The sequence below is a fragment of the Corvus kubaryi genome, unplaced genomic scaffold (assembly GCF_017639235.1).
Source record: "Corvus kubaryi isolate FWS band 111438036 unplaced genomic scaffold, C.kubaryi_AGA036_p1.0 37387, whole genome shotgun sequence".
Classification (NCBI taxonomy): domain Eukaryota; kingdom Metazoa; phylum Chordata; class Aves; order Passeriformes; family Corvidae; genus Corvus; species Corvus kubaryi.
The window spans coordinates 7,742,853-7,766,265 of record NW_024581129.1 but is presented as its reverse complement, the minus strand read 5'-3'; the positions used below and the strand labels follow the sequence as shown (position 1 = coordinate 7,766,265).

General features: G+C 54.6%; 1 protein-coding gene across 3 annotated transcripts in view; it reads right to left on the bottom strand.

Annotated features, from left to right (window-relative positions):
• Positions 1-23,413, bottom strand: part of PRKCB (protein kinase C beta) — a 94,599-nt gene that overhangs the window by 37,934 nt on the left and 33,252 nt on the right. For 2 of the 3 annotated variants that reach the window (XM_042037471.1, XM_042037472.1), the window contains exons 3-5: positions 15,856-15,938; positions 6,157-6,268; positions 4,843-4,971 (exon numbers count right to left, since the gene is read on the bottom strand). In XM_042037471.1, coding sequence (XP_041893405.1) covers positions 4,843-4,971; positions 6,157-6,268; positions 15,856-15,938 — 324 coding nt within the window. Of the gene's footprint in view, positions 1-4,842; positions 4,972-6,156; positions 6,269-15,855; positions 15,939-17,444; positions 17,494-23,413 lie in introns of those variants that run through there. The other variant, XM_042037474.1, reaches the window with a different exon arrangement.

Below are 23,413 nucleotides of genomic sequence, written 5' to 3'. Positions count from 1 at the left end.
AGTGCCCTCCTCCTCTACACAATTCCCGTGGCAGCGGGGACACTGCTCCACTGCCACAGCAAGGAGATGTCACCCACTCTGCCTTGCAGGGCCAGGGCAGGCAGAGCTGGGTGAATGATATTTGAATAATTTATTCTGCAAAATTTGCAATAGCTTCTCAATAACAGTTCAGACAACATCTCTGAGTTACTCTGGCAGCCGTAACCGCGGAGCAGGCTTGGGAAGAGACACCCACATCTCCAATGGAAAACGTGGGAAGCAGCATCAGTCTGCCACACGCCCAAAGCAGGAGGGAGCATGGGCTCTCCAGGCAGCTTGGGGAGCACGGAGGTCATGGCCAGGAGCTCACTGTGGCTGTGAGAGCAGGGCAAGGCCCCTTCCCCAGCTCCCAGGGTTTCAAGGAAAGGCAAGGTTAATACACTGGATAAACGAACCCCAGAAAGTGATTTCCTAAATATGCCACACGGGGTTCATTTTGATGTGAAATTAAAAAAAAGCCCACAACAAACCCACTACTACCCTGCTCTCTAGGCAGCTGCTATGGGCTGCCACATCCTGTCCCCTCCTCTCGGAGCACGCAGGGCCACGGAGCGTATTCAGTGCAGGAAGTTCTGTTCCCACTGCCCTCCAAAGGAAAAGGCACTGCCACAGGTTGCCCAGGGAAACTGGCTGTCACATCCCTGGAAGGGTTCAAGGGCTTGGAGAAACCTGGTCTAATGGAAGGTGTCCCTGCCCATGGCAAGGGCTTGGAGCTGGATGGTCTTTAAAACAAACCACTCCAGGATTCTATGGATCTGCAAAAAACCCTTCCAAAGCCTGGCTCCCTGCAAGGAGAGGTCAGAGCTCCACCCCCTCGGCCCAGCCCATCACCTCTACTGGCCCTTGATTCCACAGGTCTTGGATGGGATTTTGGGGAGGGGAGGGCCCTCAGGCTGACCTGCAGCACACATCTTCCTCCCTGCAGCAGCACCAACATCCCCAGCCAGGAGCAGCCCCATCCCAGCCAGCATCCGGCAGTCGGATTAACACCCTTGTGAGTTCAAACTTTTAATTAATGCTCTGATAAGAATATATTTGCACATGTTCATACAATGGAAAAGGCACAGGACTCATTATGGCTGCATCTGCCTGGGCCGGTGATTATTAATTAACACACTTCCAGCTCGTTTATTTAATCACGGCATAATTGGTTTCAGTTTTGGTCACTGTTTTCCCTCATCAGGTCGGTAAATAGGGAAGCTCCGGTCCCGGCAGGCACTGCCAGGAGTGCCGGGGGGCTCAGCTGGCACCGTGGGCCCAGGGCTGCCAGGGGGGTTCAGCTGTGCAGGAACCACTGGGAACATCGGCACGTGGCCAACATTCCCGAGGGACAAGAGGGAACCCGAGATGGTCCTGTCAGGCAGTCCTTGCAGGAGCACAGGGCACCCTCTGCTGCACACACAGAGGCAAAGGCCACACTGGAGATTGCCCACACACACCCTGACCCCACAGCATAAACCCTTCAGTGCAGCCTCTTAATCCCTTTTAAACTTGGTACCTTTTAGACCTTCTCCCTCTACCCCACCACTCCCCTGAGAGGAGAGATGCAGGAGCAGTGGGATGCTCTGACACACAATGGACGCAGCTCCCACCGGAACGTGGTAGGAAGAGCCGGCTCTGGAGAGGAGCCATGCGCAGAGTCCTTCATGCAGCTCCCACCCCGGAGCAGCAATGGCTTTAATGGACTCCCAGCCTTCACATCCTCCCCACCCTCCATTTTCCAGATGCAAATATTCATGGCCCTTAATACAACAGGCTCAGCATAATCTGCACTGGAAGCTTTGCTGTTACGGAAGCAGAACTGCACAATGCCTCGATGCCACGTTAATTTGCTGTGATCTCCTACTTTGTTCTGCAGCTTTTTCCCACTAGTAAGACACTTGTTCAAAGCCCAGAGCAGGACATGGACTGTGAATGTGCATTTGCTCCTGTCCCACGCCAGCCAGGCAATGCCCTGCCTGCTGCACGCCTGCCTCCTGCACCAGGGGCTCAGAGACACATCCACATTCTAAATATTGGGAAGGAATCCTTCCCTGTGAGGGTGGGGAGGCCCTGGCACAGGGTGCCCAGAGCAGCTGTGGCTGCCCATCCCTGGAAGTGTCCAAGGCCAGGCCGGGTGGAGCTTGGAGCAACCTGGTCTAGTCAAAGGTGTCTCTGCACATGAGCTTCAGAGATGAGTTTTAAGGTCCCTTCCAATCCAAATCATTCCAGGATTCAATGATTCTATAAAAATCTGTTTTTGCCATCGGGAGTGAACGATCGGCTTTACAAAGAAAAGGGAAAAAATCAGAGTAAGAAAAGAAAAAAGCACAGAGCTGAAGAGCATACGGCAAATCCCTGTTCAATTTGTCAGCTCGAAGAGGAAAATCCAAGAGGAGTTGGCCGTGCCCGTGCTGCCGCCTGCAGGCACCGGCCCGGCCCTGCCCGCTCCTGCCTGCGCCGGGCACCTTCCTCACGTCACAGATGGGATGCTCTGGCCACGGGAAAGCTCCCGAAATTCCTGGGCAAGGGTCCCCCAGCTGGTGAGACAGCGAGAAGCTCTCCCCCATCACAGCAGCCCCGTTTTCCCGAGCAGCGGGACCAAAGGTGGGCTCAGCCCCGGCCAGCGCTGCCTCCCACCCCCGCCAGGCTCCGGGGCTGCCCCTCCCGTCCTCGACAGAAACCCAGCCCCTGCCCGCCCCACGCTGGGGCTCCTGCGGAAACGTGTAAAGGGCATTTCCCACCAGCAATCTGCTCAGAGGCAGCCTGGCTCTGCCCCCGCCCGCTGCCTCCCCCGCCGTGCCCCCGCAGCGCAGCCGGGGCAGCTCCTGCAGGCATTGCTGGGGTCGGGGAATTCCTCTAGGGTCATCCAGTCCAGCCCTGCCAAAGCCACCAGTGCCCCACGTCCTCAAGTGCCACATCCACACGGCTTTTAAATCCCTGCAGGGATGGGGACTCCACCTGTATTTCCATGAAGGAATTTCCCCAATACCCAACCTGAGCCTCCCCTGGCCCAGCCTGAGGCCGTTCCCTCTCCTCCTGTCCCTGTTCCCTGGGAGCAGAGCCCGACCCCCCCCCCGGCTGCCCCCTCCTGTCAGGGAGTTGTGCAGAGCCACAAGGTCCCCCCGAGCCTCTTTTTCTCCAGGCTGAGCCCCTTTCCCAGCTCCCTCAGCAGCTCGTGGTGCTCCAGCCCCTTCCCCAGCCCTGTTCCCTTCCCTGGATCTGCTCCAGCCCCTCAGTGTCCTCCTTGTCGTGAGGGGCCCAGAGCTGCCCCAGGACTCCAGGTGGTCCCTCTGCAGTGCCAGCACAGCACTGGGTGGCTCCATCTCCTAAGGGCTGGGTGCCCACTTGTGCTTTGAAGGCCATCTGGGCTCCCCAGTGCCCAGCTCTCCTCTCCCAAAGCACTTCCACTCCTCCGCCAGCTCCATGGCAGAGCTGGAGAGCTCAGCATGCTTCCCTTCCGTTCTGGAAAAGCCAGCAGCTGACACGTTTTCACCAACACCTCCATAAGGGGCCAGAAATAAAACAGCCTTTCAAAGCCAGCTGAAGAAATGAAAATCCAGCTGCACAGAACGGGCCTGGGGAGCTTCTCCTGCCTCCAGAGCGGTGGGAACACGGTGCCAGGGAGCCTGTGGTGCCAGCAGGAGGGTGAGCTCTGCACCCCGCTGGCATCTGATGGAGGCTGGAGGGAATCAGGATCATTCAGGTTGGAAAAGACCTCCCAAGTCCGTAAGTCAAACCTTCAGGAAGGTGCCTGGGAAGCAGGACTTCTGAAAACATAGTTCTGCCTCGTTCACTGAGGCTGTCCCTTAAGGACGAATAAAACAAAAAAATAAATTATAAAATCCTCCTCAACTTTTTTCAATTTTTCATTAACATTTTCAACAATTTTGTGTTTTATCTGAGAACACTGCTGATGGCACTCCTCAGGGGACATGCACCCATCAGAGCAGTGAGGAGCACTATGGGATCCCACAGAGCCAACCCCATCCCACAGAAACAAACCCTGGGGATGTCACAGCTTCTCTGACTGCGACAGGATGTGAGAAACCAGACTCCTGCAGGAGAGCCAGCCAAGGGCAGTGGGATGATGGAGAAGGATCCGGTGTTGCCATGGGTGTCCCAGCCCGGGCTCCCCGGCCCACTCAGGGGCACTAGCCCTGGCAGCGTGGGCACAGGGGAGGCACTTCACACCCCTGGCTTTGACTCATCCGGGAATAACCGCGACAGCTCAGCCGCCCCTGCGGAGCTGAAACGCCCGGAGCTGCCTGGTCACCCCACGTGGGCAGGAGCCTCCTTCCCCACACGGCTCAGCCTGCACCAGACAAACCCACAGGGACTGTCACTGCCGTGCCCACGGACAGCAATCCCTGCCTCCGACCCCACTGGCGCTGCTTCACAAGACACCAGCCCCCAGAGTCACATCTCGGTCTGGTGTCCCCATACTGGGGACAAGAGGCTTCACAAGAACATGGCTTAATGTTTTGTGAGGTGCTTATAGGTCACGGGGGAAGCATTATTTTCTGGGAACTCAAAATCCAGGTGGCAAAAGCCTCTAGAGATGGGAAAATCCTGTTCCCTGCCACAAACCACGCCCTTCCCAGGGTCCTGCAGACGCTGAAATTTTACATCATTCAAAAAGCCCTTTGAAAAGTCCATGACTGGAAGTGCCAGCAATACATGGAGCCCTGGAGCCCCAGCCAGGCTTTGCCAGAGGGCCGGAGTGTGCCTGGAGAAGGCTCAAAGCCTTGTCCCCCTTACCAGGGCTCCTGGGCACTGACAGCAGCCACTGCACGCCCTGGGCAGCCCCTGTCATGCACGTACCTACGACGGTGAGCACGTCCTTGTCGATGTCCGCCCGGATGTAGATCCGGCCCCGGCGCTCCGTGTGGTCCGTCCCGCACAGGCTGGGCACGTTCATCACGCAGCGCTTGTGCACGTTCATCATACAGGCTGGGGGACAGAAGGGGACACTCAGCACCCTGTCACCACTGCCAGGGCTGTGAGGAGGGGACGGGGACAACCTGTCCTCCTTTTAAACTGGGATGTTGTGAGGGACTCTGGGATAAACACACAGCAAATGGACCTTCAAAGGCAGCTGGAGACTCCGCAGAGCCTGGGCACAGGGACCCACCGCCAGCAGCTCTGGGTCCTGCCTGAGAGACCCCAGGGCTCTGGGCCCTTGTTAAACTACTTGAGTTCTGCTGACTCATTAAACTTCTCTTCCCTCACCCCCTGGATGCAATGCCAAGTGCTCAGCTGGATCCATCAGGAGCCAAACAGGGGCATTAGAAATTACCTGTGTATCTGTATACACACAGAGAGGTATAAAGATCTATCTATATATAAAGATACATATATATGTATTTACATTTTAAAGCAGTTCACTTCCCCTTGGCAAGATGCCCCAGGTTCTAAGGAATATGCTGTTCCCACGACAGCCAAACTTCCCTATCCCTGAGCAAGGAGCAGCCAAGCTCTCTGCTCCCGCCGCCAGCGCCGGCACATGCTGCATGTCCCAGTCCCCTTAAATAGGAACGTACAGGATTAACTTGGAAAATTACTGATTCCGTCCTTTCCCTCTGCTTCCACCCCCCGTTTTCTCCTCCCTGCGCAGCAATTCCCCCGCTGGCAGCGCCGGAGGCGGCGGCAACCGCGCGGCCACGGCCACAGGGTGTCACTCGGAGCCAGCGCTGGAGAACGGGCATGCGGAGGGACGATGCTGCAAGGATGCTGCGGGGGGACGCGGGGGGATGCAGGGGAGGATGTGGAGGGCGGGTACTGCAAGGATGCTGCAGGGGATGCTGCTGTGGGGGTGCTTCTGGAGAGGGTGTTTGCGGGGGTGCTGCTGCTGTGGGGGCTGTGGGGGTGCTGTGGAAAGGGATGTGGGGGGATGCTGCTGCAGAGGGATGCAGGGAGGTTCCCCCCCATCCCAACACCTTTCCCTCCTCCCTCCCTGGAGCAGCCCTGGGGCTCCCCACACTGGGTGAGAAGGTGCCCACTTGTGCCCCTCGGGCACTCAGAGCCCTGCAGCTCCACACCGGGGGCAGAGGGCACAGGCTCTTGGCTGCAGCCCAGGACTTGGGGTGCCTGAGCCCCGGTGCTGCAGCCAGAGCCCCCATCTCGTCAGTCACTTACTGTCACATTTCATCCCCTGGTGAATGAGCCCGTACAGCAACGACCCGCAGTGGTCACAGAAGGTGGGGCTGGAGTACGTGTGGATTTTAAATTTGTGTTTGCTCCGGGGATCCTGGGAGGGAAATAAAGGACAAAGATTATAAACTTCCATCCAGTGTTGGCAAGGCACCCCTGCTCTTCCCATTCCGAGTGCCAGCTGGCTCCGGAGGTGCTGCTAATGGACTTCAGTCAACTGCCACCGACTCGTGGGGACCTTTTCCAGCAACCTCCAGGATCCAGCTTTATTCCTCTTCATATGTGTTGCCATAACAGTGAACAAGCAATGCACTGGCTTGGCTGGGGATTTACTGTTTTTCAATAACTCAGTCTTAGCATGGAAAACACCAGGTGAAATTGGTAGGTATGAACCAACAGAAGGGCTGGACACTGCCCAACTTCCATGCAGAGCAGGAAAAACCCATGATTCCATCTATATTAAGCCTGCCCAGGAAGCATCTCTGTGCTCTGGTGCCAGCCCTCCCCTCACACTCCCAGGCATTCAAGCTGCTTAGGGGATACTTTAATATTTTGAGCTTTCTTAAAAGCAAGGGCAGATTTTTGCCCAGCAGCAGAGGATGCAGACCCAGGAGAGCCCAGTTTATCCCTTTATCCCTTGTGCAGGCACCAGGCAAACTCCTGGGCTCCAGCAAGGGTCAGCCGGAGTTAGAGCCAAACAAATCATGGAATCCCAGAATGGTCTGGGTGGGAAGCGACCTTAAAGCCTGTCCAGTTCCATCCCCTGCCATGGCCAGGGACACCTTCCACTATTCCAGGCTGCTCCAAGCCCTGTCCAGCCTGGCCTTGGGCACTTCCAGGGATCCAGGGGCAGCCACAGCTTCTCTGGGCAACCTGTGCCAGTGAAAACTTCCAGAAGAAACAACTCAACACGGAGATAGAATCAAGCACTGGAACAAAGCACTGAGGCAGAGCAAGGGTTTGGCACTTCTTGGTGTCTTCCATGCAAGAGAGGACAGTTCTGGGAGCTCGGGAGAGCCTGGAGCAGTGGGGCTGTGCAGAGGAGGCTGCTGGGGCTCCACACCCCTGGGAACAGCACAGGAAAGAGGGAAGGTTCCGGCACGGAGCAGCTTGATTTCATCTCAGGTTAATTGTTTAAGGGTTAGGGATGAGGCTCAGCTCCCGGCTCCGTCATTTGAGCTGAGCAGCTTTTTAATGGCCTGGAAAGCTGCCCGGGCATTAGCAAAGACACCTTTTCAGGGCACTCCGAGCACAGTAAATAAATAAAGAGTGGAATCAGAAGCGAGCTATAACATCGCTGCCAATACATTCCATCCCCCTGAAATTAATTTCCCAGCACTGTTGCATTGGAGCTTTCAGCTGCATTAATCACCAACATTCTGCTTTATTGCTCAGTACCACAGATAACCCCAACGGCACCCGGGAGGGGGAAAACCAACAGAGCTTCCTTTAACTTGGTCTGTGCAGTGCCAGGGATTGATACAGGCTTCAGCCAAGGCACTGAAACTGGAAATATCTCACATTTTACCTCAAGGAAACGGCTTCCAGACACAGCTCCTAGCGTGGCTCCAGCTAGCAGCTCCTCTGCCAGCAATGGCACAAGGAAGGTTGAGGGGATAAGGGGTCACAATTAACCTGTCCTCTGGACAAGCAGCCAGTTCTGTCCATGACTCTGTACGTCTGAAAGCCTTTTGCATTCCTCAGACATTTGTAAGACAGCAGAGAAAAGACAGCCTGGATTTTAGGCTAGAACAGGAGGTGGGGGGAGTTTCTCCCCATGAAACTTGGCGCAGGCAGCCAAGAGGCAGCCTGGGCTCAACCTTGAGGTGGTCTGGAAGGTTCCTTCCAACCCAAACCATGCTGTGATCCTGATTCCCTTGCCAGTGTCCTGGGAGAGAGGAGGTCTCTGGCTGCCCAGTCCTGCATCCTGCAGAGCCCCTGGGCACCGTATCCCCCTGCATCAGCCACCACCAGCTTCCCTCAGCAGCGAGACAAGGGCAGGGGGACGCGGGGCAGCTCTGGGAGAAGCCACGTGCCAGCGCGTGACACGAGAGGGATCGCCCCCGAGCGCTCCGCTGCTGCGTTCCCTTCCAGAAACAGATATTCCTGTTTAGGCAAGTGAAAGCTTCAGTCATTCATAAAAACCACAAGCTTTATGCAAAAGGAGACAATTCCCACTTCATGCGAAGGATGTTGAATTCCCACTGGAACCCAGAGTTCGAGAAGCCAGAGCTGAAAAAGCAAAGTGGCAAAACAGGCTGGGTTCCCCAAACCAGCACCCCCTGCCCAGAGCGGGGATTCACCTTCTGCTCCCACCCCCTGCTCCAGAGAGACCCATACCCAGAGGGGCAAATCCCAAAGGCTGGGAGGGTGATGGAGCAGCCAGGCCTGCAGAGAACAGCTGCTGGGCTCTGGTGGAGAGTGGCTTGTGTCACCTTGACCAAAGCCTTAGAAAGAGCCAGAAACTGGCAGTTCTGGGGATCATTTTTGAGCAAGGCTGAAGTCGCTGTACAAAGAGACTATTTTTGTACCACGGAGACAGGACTGACGAGAACACTGCGTATGCAGATGCTGAGACTTGAAACAAGAATGGTTAAAAAGAAGTTTGCCAATAAAAGAAAAACCTCTTCTCCTCCCCCACCAGCGCTGAGCCAGCCTGAAGAACGGGGCAGGAACAGCTTTCTTTGGAGCAGAGCTGGAAAATGCCATGAGGAGAGCCAGTATATGGCGAGGCTCTGCCCTTCCCTTCCCAGCCAGTGCTGCCACAAAGCCAGCATCCTCTGCACTGAGGGATGCACGCCTGGAGCGGGGACTGGGGTGGGAGCCAGGGAAGGCGAGCAGCTGCTGTGGCTTTGAGCAGCAGGCACTGATCCAGCAAAGGTGGCAGAGCCCACCTGGCTTCTGCTCCCCAGTTCGACAGCAGGTTACTGGTCTGACACAAATCCCATCCCTGACCCTGAATAACTGCATTTCAAGTTTCTCCTGTTTCCTTGTGTAAATAAGAAAAAAGTTCCTCCCTGTGAGGGTGGGGAGGCCCTGGCACAGGGTGCCCAGAGAAGCTGTGGCTGCCCCTGGATCCCTGGGAGTGTCGAAGGCCAGGTTGGATGGGGCTTGGAGCACCCTGGGATAGTGGAAGGTGTCCCTGCCACCAGCCTCCCAGAGCACTGGAACTCCAAATCTCCTGCAGCAGAGCCTTGGGAAGGGGCAGCTAGACCCACACCGACAGCCAAGGGTGTTTGAAACCTCTGCACTGACATTTGCTGCATTTGACAGAACACAGAGCTTTGTTTCAAGATTAGAGGCTGCTGCTTTCCCTGTCTCATTGCAAAGAAAGCTTTAAATTATCTCTCTGAAGAAGAATTAGCACAGTTCATGTGAAGAGACCATTTTAAAGTGAATTTCATAGTGATTTAAACAGCATAACAGCAAATACAACACAGCCACAGCTTACTGCCTGCACTCAACAAACCCTGGCAGGGACATACACCCAAAATCTTGCATTTGAGTCCCACATTTCCCGTGTGGAAAATCCCCTCGGTATGCAGGGAACAAGCCACAGCAGACAGAAGTGGTCCATCATCCCTTCCAGGGAAAGCATGGATTGCAAGAGGCTGAGTCAGGGGTGGCAGTGTGACTGCTCCAGGTGGCATCCTGCCACTGTGCCAAGTGGTTCTTACAGACAGCAGGATGTGGGAGAGGGGAAGATGAACTGGAGACAACGGCATCCACCAGAGACAGGGACCAGTCCTGCCTGGGAGCTGCTGCCCTGGCCATGGACCTCCTGCATCTCCCCACCTGCCTGCACAGGGCTGGGAAAACACCTTTGGTGAGAAACAGCTCCACGTCCCTGCAAAAACCACGCAAGGAAGTTCAGGAAGAAGGGAGTGAGAGTGATGGGTGTTTGTGTCAATGAGAAGAGCCACAATAAATCACACAGACAGCACTCAGAGGAGGTTACACACGAGAGCAACACAGGTCCTGTTTGGGGCTCAAGCAGGGGTTGGAACTTGGTGGCCTTTCCAGTCCCTGCCAACTGAATCCAGTCTGTGATTCCATGATTCTGCAGCATCTTTTCTGCCACTCTCTCCTCAGCAGCCTGCCCAAGCCTGTTACACTCTGAAAGCACTTGGACATTGCTGCACCAGTGAGTGACACCAGAACTATTTTTCTGTAGTTTACAGCGTTCCAGCCCCAGACAAGCTCCCAGAGCACAGGGCCCAAAGGCACAGGGGCTGTGCGGGCAGCGGGATGGAGGCAGCATGAGGAGGCAGCTCCTGGGGAAGGACCAGCAGCAGACACAGCCACGGGCACCGGCACCGCGCTGGGGCTGCTCCCGTGTCAAACACAGCCTGCCCCTGGCAGCTCCCAGCAAGTAAATACATTTTTATTGACAAAAGATCTCATCCTCTCGTCAGACAACTGCAGAGGGATATGGATGACAGTTGTTCTTCTCTGGCTGCTGCTGCCAACACCAAATAAAACACTCTCTTTTTCTGAGCAGCAGAAAAAAGCCAAGCTCAGCTGCTCTCCCAGAGCAGCATTTGCATCTCAACATCCTTCAGACACGTTTGGTAACTCACACATGCTTTGAGAGTCATTCTATTGCACCTCCAGGAGAGGGGGGCTCCCACAGCACCTTCCCTGCAGCCTCCAGGTGCTGGAACAGCACAGAGACCTCCAAAACACCTCCCTCCTACAGGCTCTCCACTGGTGCCACCCGGGTGGGCACAGGCTGCACCACCCACCTCATCACCTTCCCAGTGAGGGACAAACCCAGCTCAGCTCCAGCCCTGGGACTGCAGAGCCATGGGAAGGGCACGGACTCATCCAGCTGCTCCAGCCCCTCCTTCAGCCAGCAGCTGCATCTGAGCTGGGGTCACCAGATACCCCCTCCCACTCCTGAGACAACGAGAGAAAAGCTGCTCAATCACAGGGCTGAAGCCATGGCAGCCTGGCAGGAGAAAGAGCCGGGCTCCGGCGGGGCCGGGGAAGCACCAGAAGGTGCTGGGAGGGAGCAAGGCAGAGACATCTTCATCCCACGGGAACTGTCAGCGGCTGCCGGCGGAGCAGAGAGCAGGTGCCCTCGCTCCAGGGGCAGATGGCACAGCACGAGTGCTGGAGAAGTTAATTAGCAGGACAACAGAAAGCAGCAAGTTGCAGGAAGGTTGTGAAGATTTGCCAAAGCACCGGCCAGGGCAGCCCAGAAGAACAGGAGCTGTGAGGAGGGATCGGGGTCCTGCGCTCAGAGGCAGCACCTCGGCGAGAGGGGGCCTGGGGCACAGCATGGAACCCTTTCCATGAAGAAATTCTTCCTGAAATTCTTCCTGAAATCCTCTCCCCAAGCACAAAGGGGGACAAATTACATGCAAAATTGAAATGTAGCTACACTGGCCCGTTACCTTCCCAGAGCAACTCTGATATTTATTAACACATCCTGATTAGATGACCTTTAACAGGATCATGCAAAGAAGGTCATTTTAATGATTATTTTGTCTACAATTTAAATAATTATGCATTCTACTAATAGCTCCAGCTATAATTAGGTTTGCCAACTGGAATACATTACACAGGCTGACTCTGGGTCCTGGAGACCTTGCTGTGGGTCAGACAGACACTGGCTGTGGGTCAGACAGACACTCGCTGTGGGTCAGTCAGACACTCGCTGTGGGTCACACACTCCAGCCCAGTGGTCACACCAGCTTTGCCTCCTGCCAACAGGAGAGCCAGGAGTGCCAGAGCTGGGAATGGGGAACAGCAGAACTGGACAGGGGGGGGGGTTTGGGCTGCCAGCCCCTACAGAGTACCTCACCAGTTCTCCCTTCAGGAATGCTGGGACAGACCCCAGGCAGACAGGACATCAATGTGGATCCAAAGTTCTGCCATGCCTGCAGACCAGGGTAGCACAAACACAGCTCTGTGTCTGCAGCACCAGCGGTTCCAGCTACACCTTCATTCCCTGCTGCAAGAAGCAATTAATCTTTCATTTTTTCCTGCTTGGAGACACTATCATGTGTAATTGTCCTCTCTCCCAGATGGAAGGCTCCTGTGCAGAAAGCTTGGCAAGGTTAAACACACAGCCACACTCTCACTCTCCTCAAGGAGGTTCAAACACAACCAGATCAAACAGAAACACCCCAAAGTGGGAGCACTCAACAGTGACAGAGACTCTGACATTTCACTGGTCTCCAGGGATTCTGCTCTGCTCCCCAAGCGTGCAACACCAGCTCCCCCCGGGTTGTCTCTGCATGCACCAACCTCCATCCCCTACAGCACTTCAGCACACCCTGAACTTCCAGCTGAAGAGTTTTAGTTCAGTAATCAGAATTACCCAGTTGTTAAAATGTAAACATTCAGATAGACCATAAGCACTGTACAGATGCAAACTGATTTTCTCCTCAATTCTCCAGCGTTATGAAGACACAGAGATCAAGGAGCTAAGTTAGAAGATATTTTTCTTTTAACAGATTTTTTTTTCCCTGGGCTCCAGGTCTAGGCCACAGGAAAAAGCAGCTCTGGGATCCCAGCTGGCATCAAAGCCCCAGCCCAGGCTGCAGCATCCCTGCACTGCTGAGCTCCCTGCACAGCTCCCTTCCCTCTCCAGCTCAGCAGAACCACTGGCCCATTGTAAGGATGAACCCACTGTGAGGTTTGACACATGCAATAAATTAAACTCCTTCTTTCTGCAGGATTCACTGGAGATTCGTATTTGTGGAAGAGTTCCCAGCTTGCTGCACCAACTGCAAAAACACATCCCTGTAACCAGCACAGGCTGATGCCACCAGATCTGCCACCAGTGCAGGTGGCTCTGGATTCACACCATGGTTATCAGCAACCATGGAGCAGAGGGAAACTCCAGCTTTCCATCATTCAAAGCAAAGCCCCTGTCCCCGGCTCATTCCTGAAGCCAATAAGGCATTACTGTATGTTGAAGGAGCTCTTCCTCTCCTGATTCAAAGCTCCTTAAGGATTATATGATTATATAATTATAAATATGATATATTATAGATATAATTATGCTGCTGTAAGAGTGCAAGAGGAGGGAAGCTTGCCCTGCCTGCATCCCCCAGCGACACCGCCATGTCAGAGGGGAAGGGGAGAGACCAGAGGGGCTCTGGTGCCCTTTGCTAAAGAGAAAAAAAAAAGAAAAAAAGGAAAGGAAAAAAAAGGGAAAAAAAAGAAAGAAAAAAAAAGCGCTATAAAAGGGCCATTTTCTCCCTGTTTTAGTCCCAAGAACTACATTCCCTCTTCATTTCCAGAAGTTAAGTATTAAAAGATTAATTGACAGTGCTGGGCAGCTGTTACCTGTCTGCTGCCTGTGCCATGCTGCTGATGCTCCCCCAGGGATAACAGTGAGTGACAGGGAATGTGACCAAGGGCCTTTACACCAGCCCTGGTATCGAGTGGGGTCTGTTAAATTTGTGACAATTTTATTTAGACCCTTCCCTTCCCAGGCAGAGGCTGCCCACAGTCACCCAGAGCTGCCTCAGAGACCAGCTGGGACCTGGCTGCCCGAGGGCCCCTCGCTGTCCTCGTGTGCCACAGCTCGGGCAGGTCTGGTGGGAGGGAAGGCAAAACGTCCTGTGTGTGTTCCCTCAGACAAAGCTCTGCGGGGACAGGTGGAGCGTCCCCCGGCACCTGCAGCCACCCGCTGCCGTCCAGGAGCTGCGCGGGGCTGTGGCAAGTGCCAGCACGGGCAGGCAGCTGCATCCTGGCCCTGCCCGCTGCCAAGCCTCATCTGCCTCGAGCAAGGTGAAGGGATTTCAGCATTTCTGCCTCCCCGGGCACCCACCCGGCCGCTCCCAGGGCCACCCACAGCCGTGGGCCGGTGTCCCCTCGCCGGCACCCGCTCAGCTGGGGCGGGAGCTGGGGCTCTGCTCAGCCACCAGCTCCTTCCCCCTCACACTGCACCTAAAGCCTTACAAGCGAGATTCCACCTCGGCACGCTCAAGGAGCTCAATGCCTATCAAAGCAGGTGGATCCGGATGGGTGACATTCACCTCCCACAGCCCGAAGCGGGTCACAGCGTGCGACGCGCCGGGGCCCCGCTGCCTCTGTCTGCGCGTGTTTGAGATGACAGAGAACAAAGTGTGAGTGTCAGAGCTGCAGTCACACGGCCAGAGGGAACCTCGCAGTGCCACATCATGTCACAGCAAAGGGCTGTAAAACCCCCGGCACCGCCGGCTTTCCACGGAGGGAGCGCGGCACACGCGGGGACAGAGCTCGGCCACATCCCACAGAGGGACACGGACACCTGCACTGCCTGGGTGGCCAGGCTCGACCCTCAGGGAACGGATCACCCCCCCACCACCATTCCCTCATCTTTTCGTGCCTTCTCAGCTCTCCTTGCCCTGTTTCAGCAGCGGCGGCAGCAGGGGGTGAAACCGCCCGGAAGAAGGGCAGAGACATGTCGGAAGCTGAGGAGTTCAAAGCCATCAATCACATCCCTCTCCTGCAGCTCCATCCCCTCCAGTGACCCGCTCCGGGCCAGGGCACTGGGACAGCGCTGTGCACACACACACAGACACCACTGCTCCCCTGCACAGATCCCGATAGTGCCACAGGCACCGGAGATGGAAGAGGGATGCTCCCAGTATCCCAGGCAAGCCTCTCTCCAGGCAGGCAGCAGCTCCTGCCCACGCCTCCCCTGGCAGTCCCTGCTTGTCCCCGGCACAGGAAGCCCTCAGGGGCTTCTGTCCTGTGGGCGACAGCAGTGCCACCCTGCCACCTCCTCCTGGGTTTGCTGCACCGGGGGTGGAGGAAGAGCCGTCGGTGCCGAAGCTGCTCTGTGGAGGCTGCACAGACACCACAGCTCATGAGTGGGGGACAGCCACCACCCGAGCCCAGAACAAACCTCGCCAACTGCTGATGCCCCCTGAGAGCCTCATCCCTCCCCAAGCACCCTCTCTCCCCGTCACAGGGCACAGCCCCATTTTGGGAGGGTGACCGACAATGCGTGTTTAGCCTCCACCTTCCGCAGCCTGTTACGCCGCCTGCTCCCACCACTTCTATTTTTAAGGGTGAGAGTTGTGGTGCTCTGTCGTTTCCCCAATTTGAGCTCCTCTCTCCCAGCAGTTCCCCAAATTAGCCAGTTTCCACGGTAAAACACAGAACCTGCCAGACGGACCTGAATGGCGCTGGCAGAGCCGGGCTGGGGAGCCCAGCTCTGCTGCCCCCAAGCCAGGGGATCCACCAGGAAAGAAAATCCTCGGGGAAATAAGGATGGGGACTTAGCCAGCAAGCGTTTGGGTGGTTTTCTGGCACAAGGGATAGAAGGACATTGGGGCAAGGCTGCAGGCTCAGCCCCAAAGGGAAACCTCTGCCTCCCCACATATTCCCTCTGCTCTGCTGAGCACAAGTTATTGGGTAGTTTGAGTGTTTTAGGTATCACAGAAATGTATGAGAGTCCCCAGAACTATGGAATCCCCATCCCTGAAGGGATTTAAAAGCCATGTGGGTGTGGCACGTGGGGATGTGGGGTAGCAGTGACCTTGGAAGTGCTGGGGAATGGTGATCTTAGACTCAATCGTAGTGGCTTTTCCTACCTAAACCATCCCATAAATTAGAGATGCCTGTGAAACAACAACCCAGGCGTGCCCTCAGCAAAGGAAGCTGGAGGAGCATCTTCTCCAAGTGCTGTGAAGCCCAGTGAGCCCCCCGCCCTGCTGTGCCCAGGGCTGTACTTACATCCGAGGCAGGGCCCTTGTCGGCACCAGGGCAGGAGAAGGTGACGAACTCATGGCACCGCTTGTGCACCACAAAGCAGCAAACTGCAAAGAGAACACAGGGACAGGGTCAGGGGCATGGCACAGGATTGGCACCACGAGAGCCAAGAGTTAACAAAACAAACCACGGTTACGTTGGATTTCCGAGCAGTCCCAGGAGGTTTTTTAAGCAAACCTGTGGCAGATTTTTAAACCTTATGGAACATCCCCAACCAGACCAGGCATTTTGGTAAAACTCAGCAGAACAAAGTGTTGCGTGAACGTCAGAGGAGGGCTGGGAACACTTCTGTTCCTCTGAGCTCATTGTCACTCGCGGCACACGCTCTGAGGTCACCGCCGGGAATAAAAAGAGGGAGAATCTGGCGTTCGCGGGTATCTGAGCTGAAAAGTGCATGTGGCCAAAAATGGAAGATTGTACTGAAGGGAACAGGTGGGCAATTTTCCTCCCACAGCTCTGCTTTTCTTCAGCATCTCCCCAGCCTCCGTTTGCCAGACCAGAAGACACGCACATCTTCCTCCCCTCACACACGTCAATGACAGCATTGCCCTTCTGGGAACGGCACAGGGAAATCAATCCCGACATGCCACTGCCCAGACTTCCAGGTAGAAGTATCCAGAGCTAAACCCCCACCCCCTAAACCACCAAACCCTTTCAGCACATGCCAGTCTGAAGTTGCCAGCACTATTTCTGCAGTTTGTGCAGACAAAGCACTGTATTTCAAGGCTGATTTTTTCCCCAAATGCCAAATAAGCACCTCACCTTCAGTGACAGATCTTAAAGAATCATTTGTCACTGTTGATAACTTCAGTTGATGGGCCAGATCCTCCTCCAAGGGTCTCAGCCCCTCTGACCCTGCAGCTGGAGGTGGCAGCACTGCTGGGGCTCCCCAGGTCTGGGGAACAGTGGCACCACCTCGCAGCCCATGTCACCTCTGTCATCTCCTGGGTGCCAGGTCTGGCCTGGGTCCACCCATGCTCTGCATCCACACTACGCTCCAGAGATGCTCAGCTCCAAGCATCCATCCCATGCCCCGTCCCACAGGATGAGACCTCACCTCCAAGGGGCCCAAAGGGAGCCCAGGCAGGAATGGAGCAAATGGAACAGGTTCTGATTCTGAGGGAAGCCTGGGCACCACCCTCTGCTCTGCCTCAGGGCTCTCCCATCTACCACATCCTTTTCCCAAGAGCTGTAGCTACACTGAATGAAAGCCTGTGAAAGATGAGGAGCAGGGACTGAGGTTTGGAGACAGAGCACAGGAATCAAACTGAGCTGTGCAAGAATGGAGCAGGTTCCAGTTGCAGCAATATGGGACTTCTCCTAAGGAACAAGGAAAAGGCAAGTGACATTGGCCATGATCCTCACAATCCCCTCTTTGTGCCCTGCTACATCCAGCTGTAAATTTGTTTTTCTTTTCACATTTTCCATTGTGAAAAAAACAAACCCAGAAGGTTTTAGAGACAGAACAGCTGCCAAGAACTCTCTCCTTGCAGGACCTCTCACTTGCTTTTCTGAGTCAAACAAACAAACATTTTCTTGAAAGCGTTGCTCACCATTTCTGTCATTTGTATATGGAGACAGAAGCATCTGGGAAGCAGGAAAGAAGAAATTAGAACTCTATTAGCAGGGATTTCTCCTGAAGTGTGTGTACAAACTCAGTAAGCTCCATGACACCCCGAGCACAGGTGCTGGCGGAGGGTGGGCGCTGCTGCCAGAGGCTGGGCTGTGGAGGGAGCTTCCCAATGGAGCTGGGATCATTCCAGCTCCACAGAGGAAACCAGAGTCCCACAGAGCAGAACTTATCATGGAATGGTTTGGGTTGGAAGGGACCTTAAAGGCCATCCCTGGAAGTGTCCAAGGCCAAGTTGGGCAGGGCTTGGAACAACCTGGGATAGTGGAAGGTGTCCCTGCCTGTGCCAGAGGTGGGACTAGATGAGCTTTAAGGTCCCTTCCCACTCAAATCATTCCAGGATTCTGTGATTCTAATCTATGGTAAGGATAATCCATTGGAAGATGGGCCAGCAGAACACTCCCCTACACATCCAAGGCAAACCTGAGCTCTCTGCCCATGGCAGTGGTGGGGGCTTTGCATCTACTACTTCAAAGGAAGCTCCACAAGCCTCAGAAGGATCCACTGGAACACTTCCCACATGCTTAGGTGAGTGCTCCATCTACGCAAAAGGAAAACAGGGCCAAGAATGAATCAGGAGCAGGGTCTCATGTCAGCAATCCTGTCTCAGCTCCTAAACGTGACCTGCCCAATGGATATGAGGAGGCTGCATAGATCTTTCCACTGCCGTGCCCTCCTGCTGTCATCACACTTCAGCAGTTTAAGCCCATGTCTTTGTCAGTTCAGAAACCCCAGCACGAGCAGCAGCTTTCCCAGGTTGCTAATTAGACAGTTAATTTGTAAATCTTATTATTTGGATAATAAAGTTATCAAATCCCACTGGTGAGCTACAAACATCCCAAGTCATTTGTACACAACAAGAATGAAAGATTAACCTTTCCCATTCCTTACTGCATAATGCAGGCGTGTTTCCTGGCCCTAAACTCTCCTTCAGAGCCAGCTCCATTACAGGGGGCTTGGGAGACATCCCTGTCCTGGGAGAAGCGAAGGATACAAACCCTATGGAAGGTAAGAGGCAGAGCCCTGAGCTCAGCAACTCTCTACAGCCTTAAGAGATTTGCTGGAATGCACATTTTTTACAGCAGCCCCAGCACAACGCCTCAGGTCTGAAAAGATTTGCACTAAAACATCAGGGCAAGGTCACACACCTCTATTCCCTGGGATCCTGACACAGTCCTGGGAAGAAAGAGCTCCTGGAAGGTTGGGTTTGAGAGCTAAGAAACCACACCAGCAACAGGGCATTCTCAAACCCTAGGAAACAGTCTTATTGTGGAGGATGAAAAAGAGAGAAAATGCTAGAAAATGCTAACACAGTATTGCTTAAATATATACATACACACACACACACACAGAAAGGCGTTTTGGCTTAAACCACTGCTCAAAAACCCTCCAGAAAAACCATAAAGCAGTTTCCCTGCTGATTGCCTACTGATTCCAGAAGCTGCCAATCAGAAAAACCACAAAACGTGTTCCAGGCGTTTGAAGGTTGCAGAGCACGCGTCTGGCTGCAGCTCCAGCATGGGAAGGGTTATCCTGGGGAAGGGACCCGTGGGGCAGCTCAGCAGAGCATCCCCAGCTCCAGCTGCCGAAGGTTCAGGGTGTTCCCCGGGAGGCAGCAGGACAGGCTGCAGAATTCCAGCTTTAAGCAGCAGCGTGGGGCCGGGAGCAGTTGGCTGCCTGCATGGTTTGGAACGATGCTGCAAATTCCTGCAGCAGCAGAAGCTGCAGCGAGTCCTCAGCAGCGGCTCTGACAGCTGCTGATCCCGGGAGCAGCATTCCCAGCCCAGCCCTGCACATGCTCCTTGCTCCTGCAGGATATTCCCTCCTCTCCTGTTTACACCATGTGAACAAGCTCAGAAGCGTTTCCCTGCCATCCCTCACCTCACACGCTCCCTCTCCCCTCACACGCTCGGGCACTTTGCCCAAAGATACGACAATGTCCAAAGATTTGCTCTCCAAATACAAAATCCTTCCTAGGCCAGAGTTTCTGCCCAGGAAAAGCCCTTTATCAAAGCTTTAAGCTCTTTACACTGGCACCAGGCTACCCTGGGAGCCAGCCCAACACAAGCAAAGGTATTCCCAGGAATATGAAATCCCAGGAAAGGCTCAGGTCAGTGTTTTATTGGCAAACACCTGAGACTGCTGAGCCCATCCTGGAGAGCCAAGGGAGAGCACAAACCTGTGGCATCCCTGGCACATGGAGGAGTGAGGCTGGCTCAGGGTGACAAATGCTCTCGTGCCCCTGCTCACTCCCAGCCTGGCACATGGGATTGGATTAGTCCCATCTCCCACACGGAACATCCTTAGCTGCAGGAAGGTATCCAGCCCTCTCCAGAGCCCAGCACCGTGACAAATGGCTTCCTGCAGGAATGAACCCTGCCTGGCAGTCCATGGAGCAGCCCTGCCTTCCACTTGAACTCCATTTGTTGCTCTAATTTCATTGCATGAACTCCTTGTCCCAATGTTCTGAAGAAGGGAATAATCAATTTTTCCGAGTCCTTCATGAAATGAATAATTCAGGGCTGTCACCTCTTATGCCTCCTGAGTCCACCCCTTCCCAGAACACACATTCCCACTGAAGAGAAGCCTTTGTTCCCCTGTCAGGCCAGGGAGAGGTCTGGAAACACCAGGAACAGTCTTGGATACAGCATGTCAAGCAAGGGAGACAGATGGAGAGTTAACAGAGACAGAAGAAGGTTCAAGCAAGATTCATCTAAAAATCAAAGCCAGGGAGGAGTTCAACCATCCCCAGGGAGCTGACGGAGCTGAGCTTTGGCAGATGGCTCCAGTATCAGGGAAGCTCAAAGATTATTTCAAGCGTGTGTAGCTGCTCCCTTCCAACCTGTGGATATTCTCATTTGGATAACGTCTCCACTTCCCAACGAACAACAGCTTTAGGAAACAGCTTGGAATTCAGATTAGCAAAACTGAAGAAAACAGAATAACACCAAAAAAAAGACTTTTTAAAGGAGCTTTGTGCTGCTCCACCTACGCTGGGCAAACCCCTGGGGTCAGAGGTACCAGCCTGGCCCCGGTGAGGGACCAAAACACGCCCCAGACAGGGCTGCCCACGACTTTCCATTCCATGGTAAAAAATCAGACTCACGACATCAAACAGAGGCAGTGAAGCATGGTAATCATAAAATAAGGGGAAAGAAGGGCTCCAGGAGGGGAAGTCCTGAATTTCTGACAGCGCTTTACAGCTTTTAATCACTTAGAGCACACAGAGAGAGAAGCTCAGCTAAAATTTGTGCTCTTTGGATTTAATCCCCAGCTTTGGTTAAAAGCTTTCTGGGGTTCTTACAGCACAACAATCTTCAGCTCCTCAGACTTCAGTGGTTTTCCCAGCGTCAGCTCCAGAGAGACACACTAAGAACAACCATGATCCACAGGGATTTTTGGACAGCACCGGGAACAGGGACGGGGATGTCGAGGGGCTACCACAGGTCCAGGCTCGTGTGCTGGGTGCTCCTTGGCTGCAGGACAAAGGGAGGGACACCAAGGGCCCTGCCCTCCCTCCCTGGGTCTGTGTCTGCTCCAGCACAGCACAGCAACCCCAAGGAACAAGGAGAAACTTCTGTCCCCTGGAAGACACTGGAATTTTGCTGATTTGCCCCACCGGGCACACGGCCCCAGTACAGCGGCATCCCGGCATCAGGATGAGCAGGGAGGTTAAGGGAGAGGACAAAGGGAACCAGGAGAGGAGGAGAGGCCACTGACTTCAGGGGAAGGATGAAGGAGGGTGCAGGGGTAAGGAGGGTGAAAAGGCATTGCTGCCTGGTTTGGCTGTTTTACAGAAAGGAAGAGACATTTTCCTTAAAGAAAGGGGGGGAAATGGAGGCTCCTCTTCTGTGAGGTCTCCCCAGCTCGTTTCTCTAGAAGGCTCTGATTGCCTGAACAGCTACAAAGATTTCAATCCCAGGGAGTGATTCTTCCCCAGCCTAGTTAATCCTGCACCAGTGGGACACAGAAACCTCCGTCACAGCCCCAAGGGGGCCTAGCCTGGCAAACCAGTGCTGAGAGAGGTGTCATCGAGTTCCAGGAAGATAAAACTGCATTTCCTGGGGTTTCTGAAGCAAAAGCAGCAGGATGTATCTTTTTTAAGTTATACAATCTTCCAGCCATCACAAAAGCAATTGGCACTGTCTCTTCTGCTCTCCGGGAGATTCTGGCAGCGGTGCCTGGAGCAGGGACCACACAAGACCCTACACAACAGGCCCAGCACTCCTCATCCCAGGCTGGCTTCTGGAGACTGATGGAGCATGGACACAAACACGTGGGGGATCAGGGCCTCCCCAAGTCCCTTGGCCAATGCCATATTCCATTTTGAAGGGAGACAAGGATGTTCCAGCTCCTCCTGGCCCCCCCAAGGCCTTTCCAGTGAGGAGCTCAGTGACAGGAATTAGATGCCTGAAGAGCAGGAATCCTGTTCTGTGCAAATCCCTGTTAGGAAAAGGGCAGACTGAAATATCCTCATTTATTTAGGCTCCTCATCTGCCCAAAAACCCAGGTCCAGGCTTTTTGCTCACATGTCCCATTGACTCTACAAGGAAAACTCTCAGTTGTCCAGGAAAACTGATCCCTCACTCTTCTGCCCGTTTGCTCTTTGGGAGGGGAAGAGGGGCGACTTCAACTCTTGAGCAAGAGCCCCAGGATGCTGCAGAAGGGCCCTGTCTCCCCAGCCTGCACCCGCTGCCCCACGCCCCCACATGGGGCTGGAGCTATTTCCAGAGACACAAAGACATTAATTTTACATTAGAGAGCCTGTCCCGGCTGCAAGAAAATCAGCTCAGAATTTAAATACTTCATCAGCATTTCTGCCATCCTGAGCTGTAACAGAGATTCACTTTCAGGCTGAATAATTCAGCCCCGTGTGGCCCTGGGCAGCACGGGGACCGAGCGGCCGCCGCCGCTGTGCCAGGGGGAACCAGCTCAGGGGCCAGCAGGGCTGTGCCCTGACCCCCAGTGGGGACACCCCCAGGCCCTCGGGAGGGGCAGGATGTGCTGGCAGAGTGGCAGCTCAAAGCACACTCAGTTGTCCCCATATCCCCCTGCAGGCTCTGACCCCAGCACAGCCCCCAGACAGTCCCAGCAGCATCCACAGCTCCCCCAGGGAATCGCTTGAGCAGCTGATTTCTCCTCATGCTGCAGTGCCAGTCCCTGAAAGGCACTTGGGGTTCAGAGCCCCCAGCACAGCCCTGGGGAGCAGCAGGCTGTGTCTCCATGCAGCGTGAGCAGTGCTCACGAGCTCCTATTTCCCTGTGAGATTTGGGGGCTTGGGAAAATGCAAAGAATACAAAGCAAATGGAGCTTTGCAGGAGGGGAAACAGGAGCCTTGGTGCTCCCTGTGCGTCTGGAGGGTGGAGAGACCCCAGAGATGCAGGGTCAGACACCTGCCCCCGGCTCCCGCAGTTCCAACCCAGCTTCCAGGGAATACCACCATCCAACGCCAAGCTGCAGCAGCATTCTGCTATCAGAGCTGGGTACAACTGGCACCTGCAGCCTCCTGGGTAAGACCTTGTCAACAAAACTCCTGTGAATCCAGTGCCCACAGTGCCCAACAGCAGAACCAGCCCTAGCAGCTGGGGAGGAGGGGGAGGGAGGCTGCTCTCTGCCTGTGCTTCTGAAAGGGACATCTTTAACATTCCTCTTTTTTCATTGAAAGGGGTTGAGTATTTTGAGCCCAGCCACGTGCTTTTAGAAGGACTTCATGAACAAAACACCCAAAACCGCCTGCAGTTTTCCATGAAATACCATAATGAATTGACAACATCCCCTGCATGACAATGAATGTGCTGGAGCCAGGCGGGATGAGGAGCATCAATCATCCCCGGCAGTGGAAGAGGAGTGGGTGGGGACGGGGACGATGCGAGCAGCAGCGCTTGGATCAGG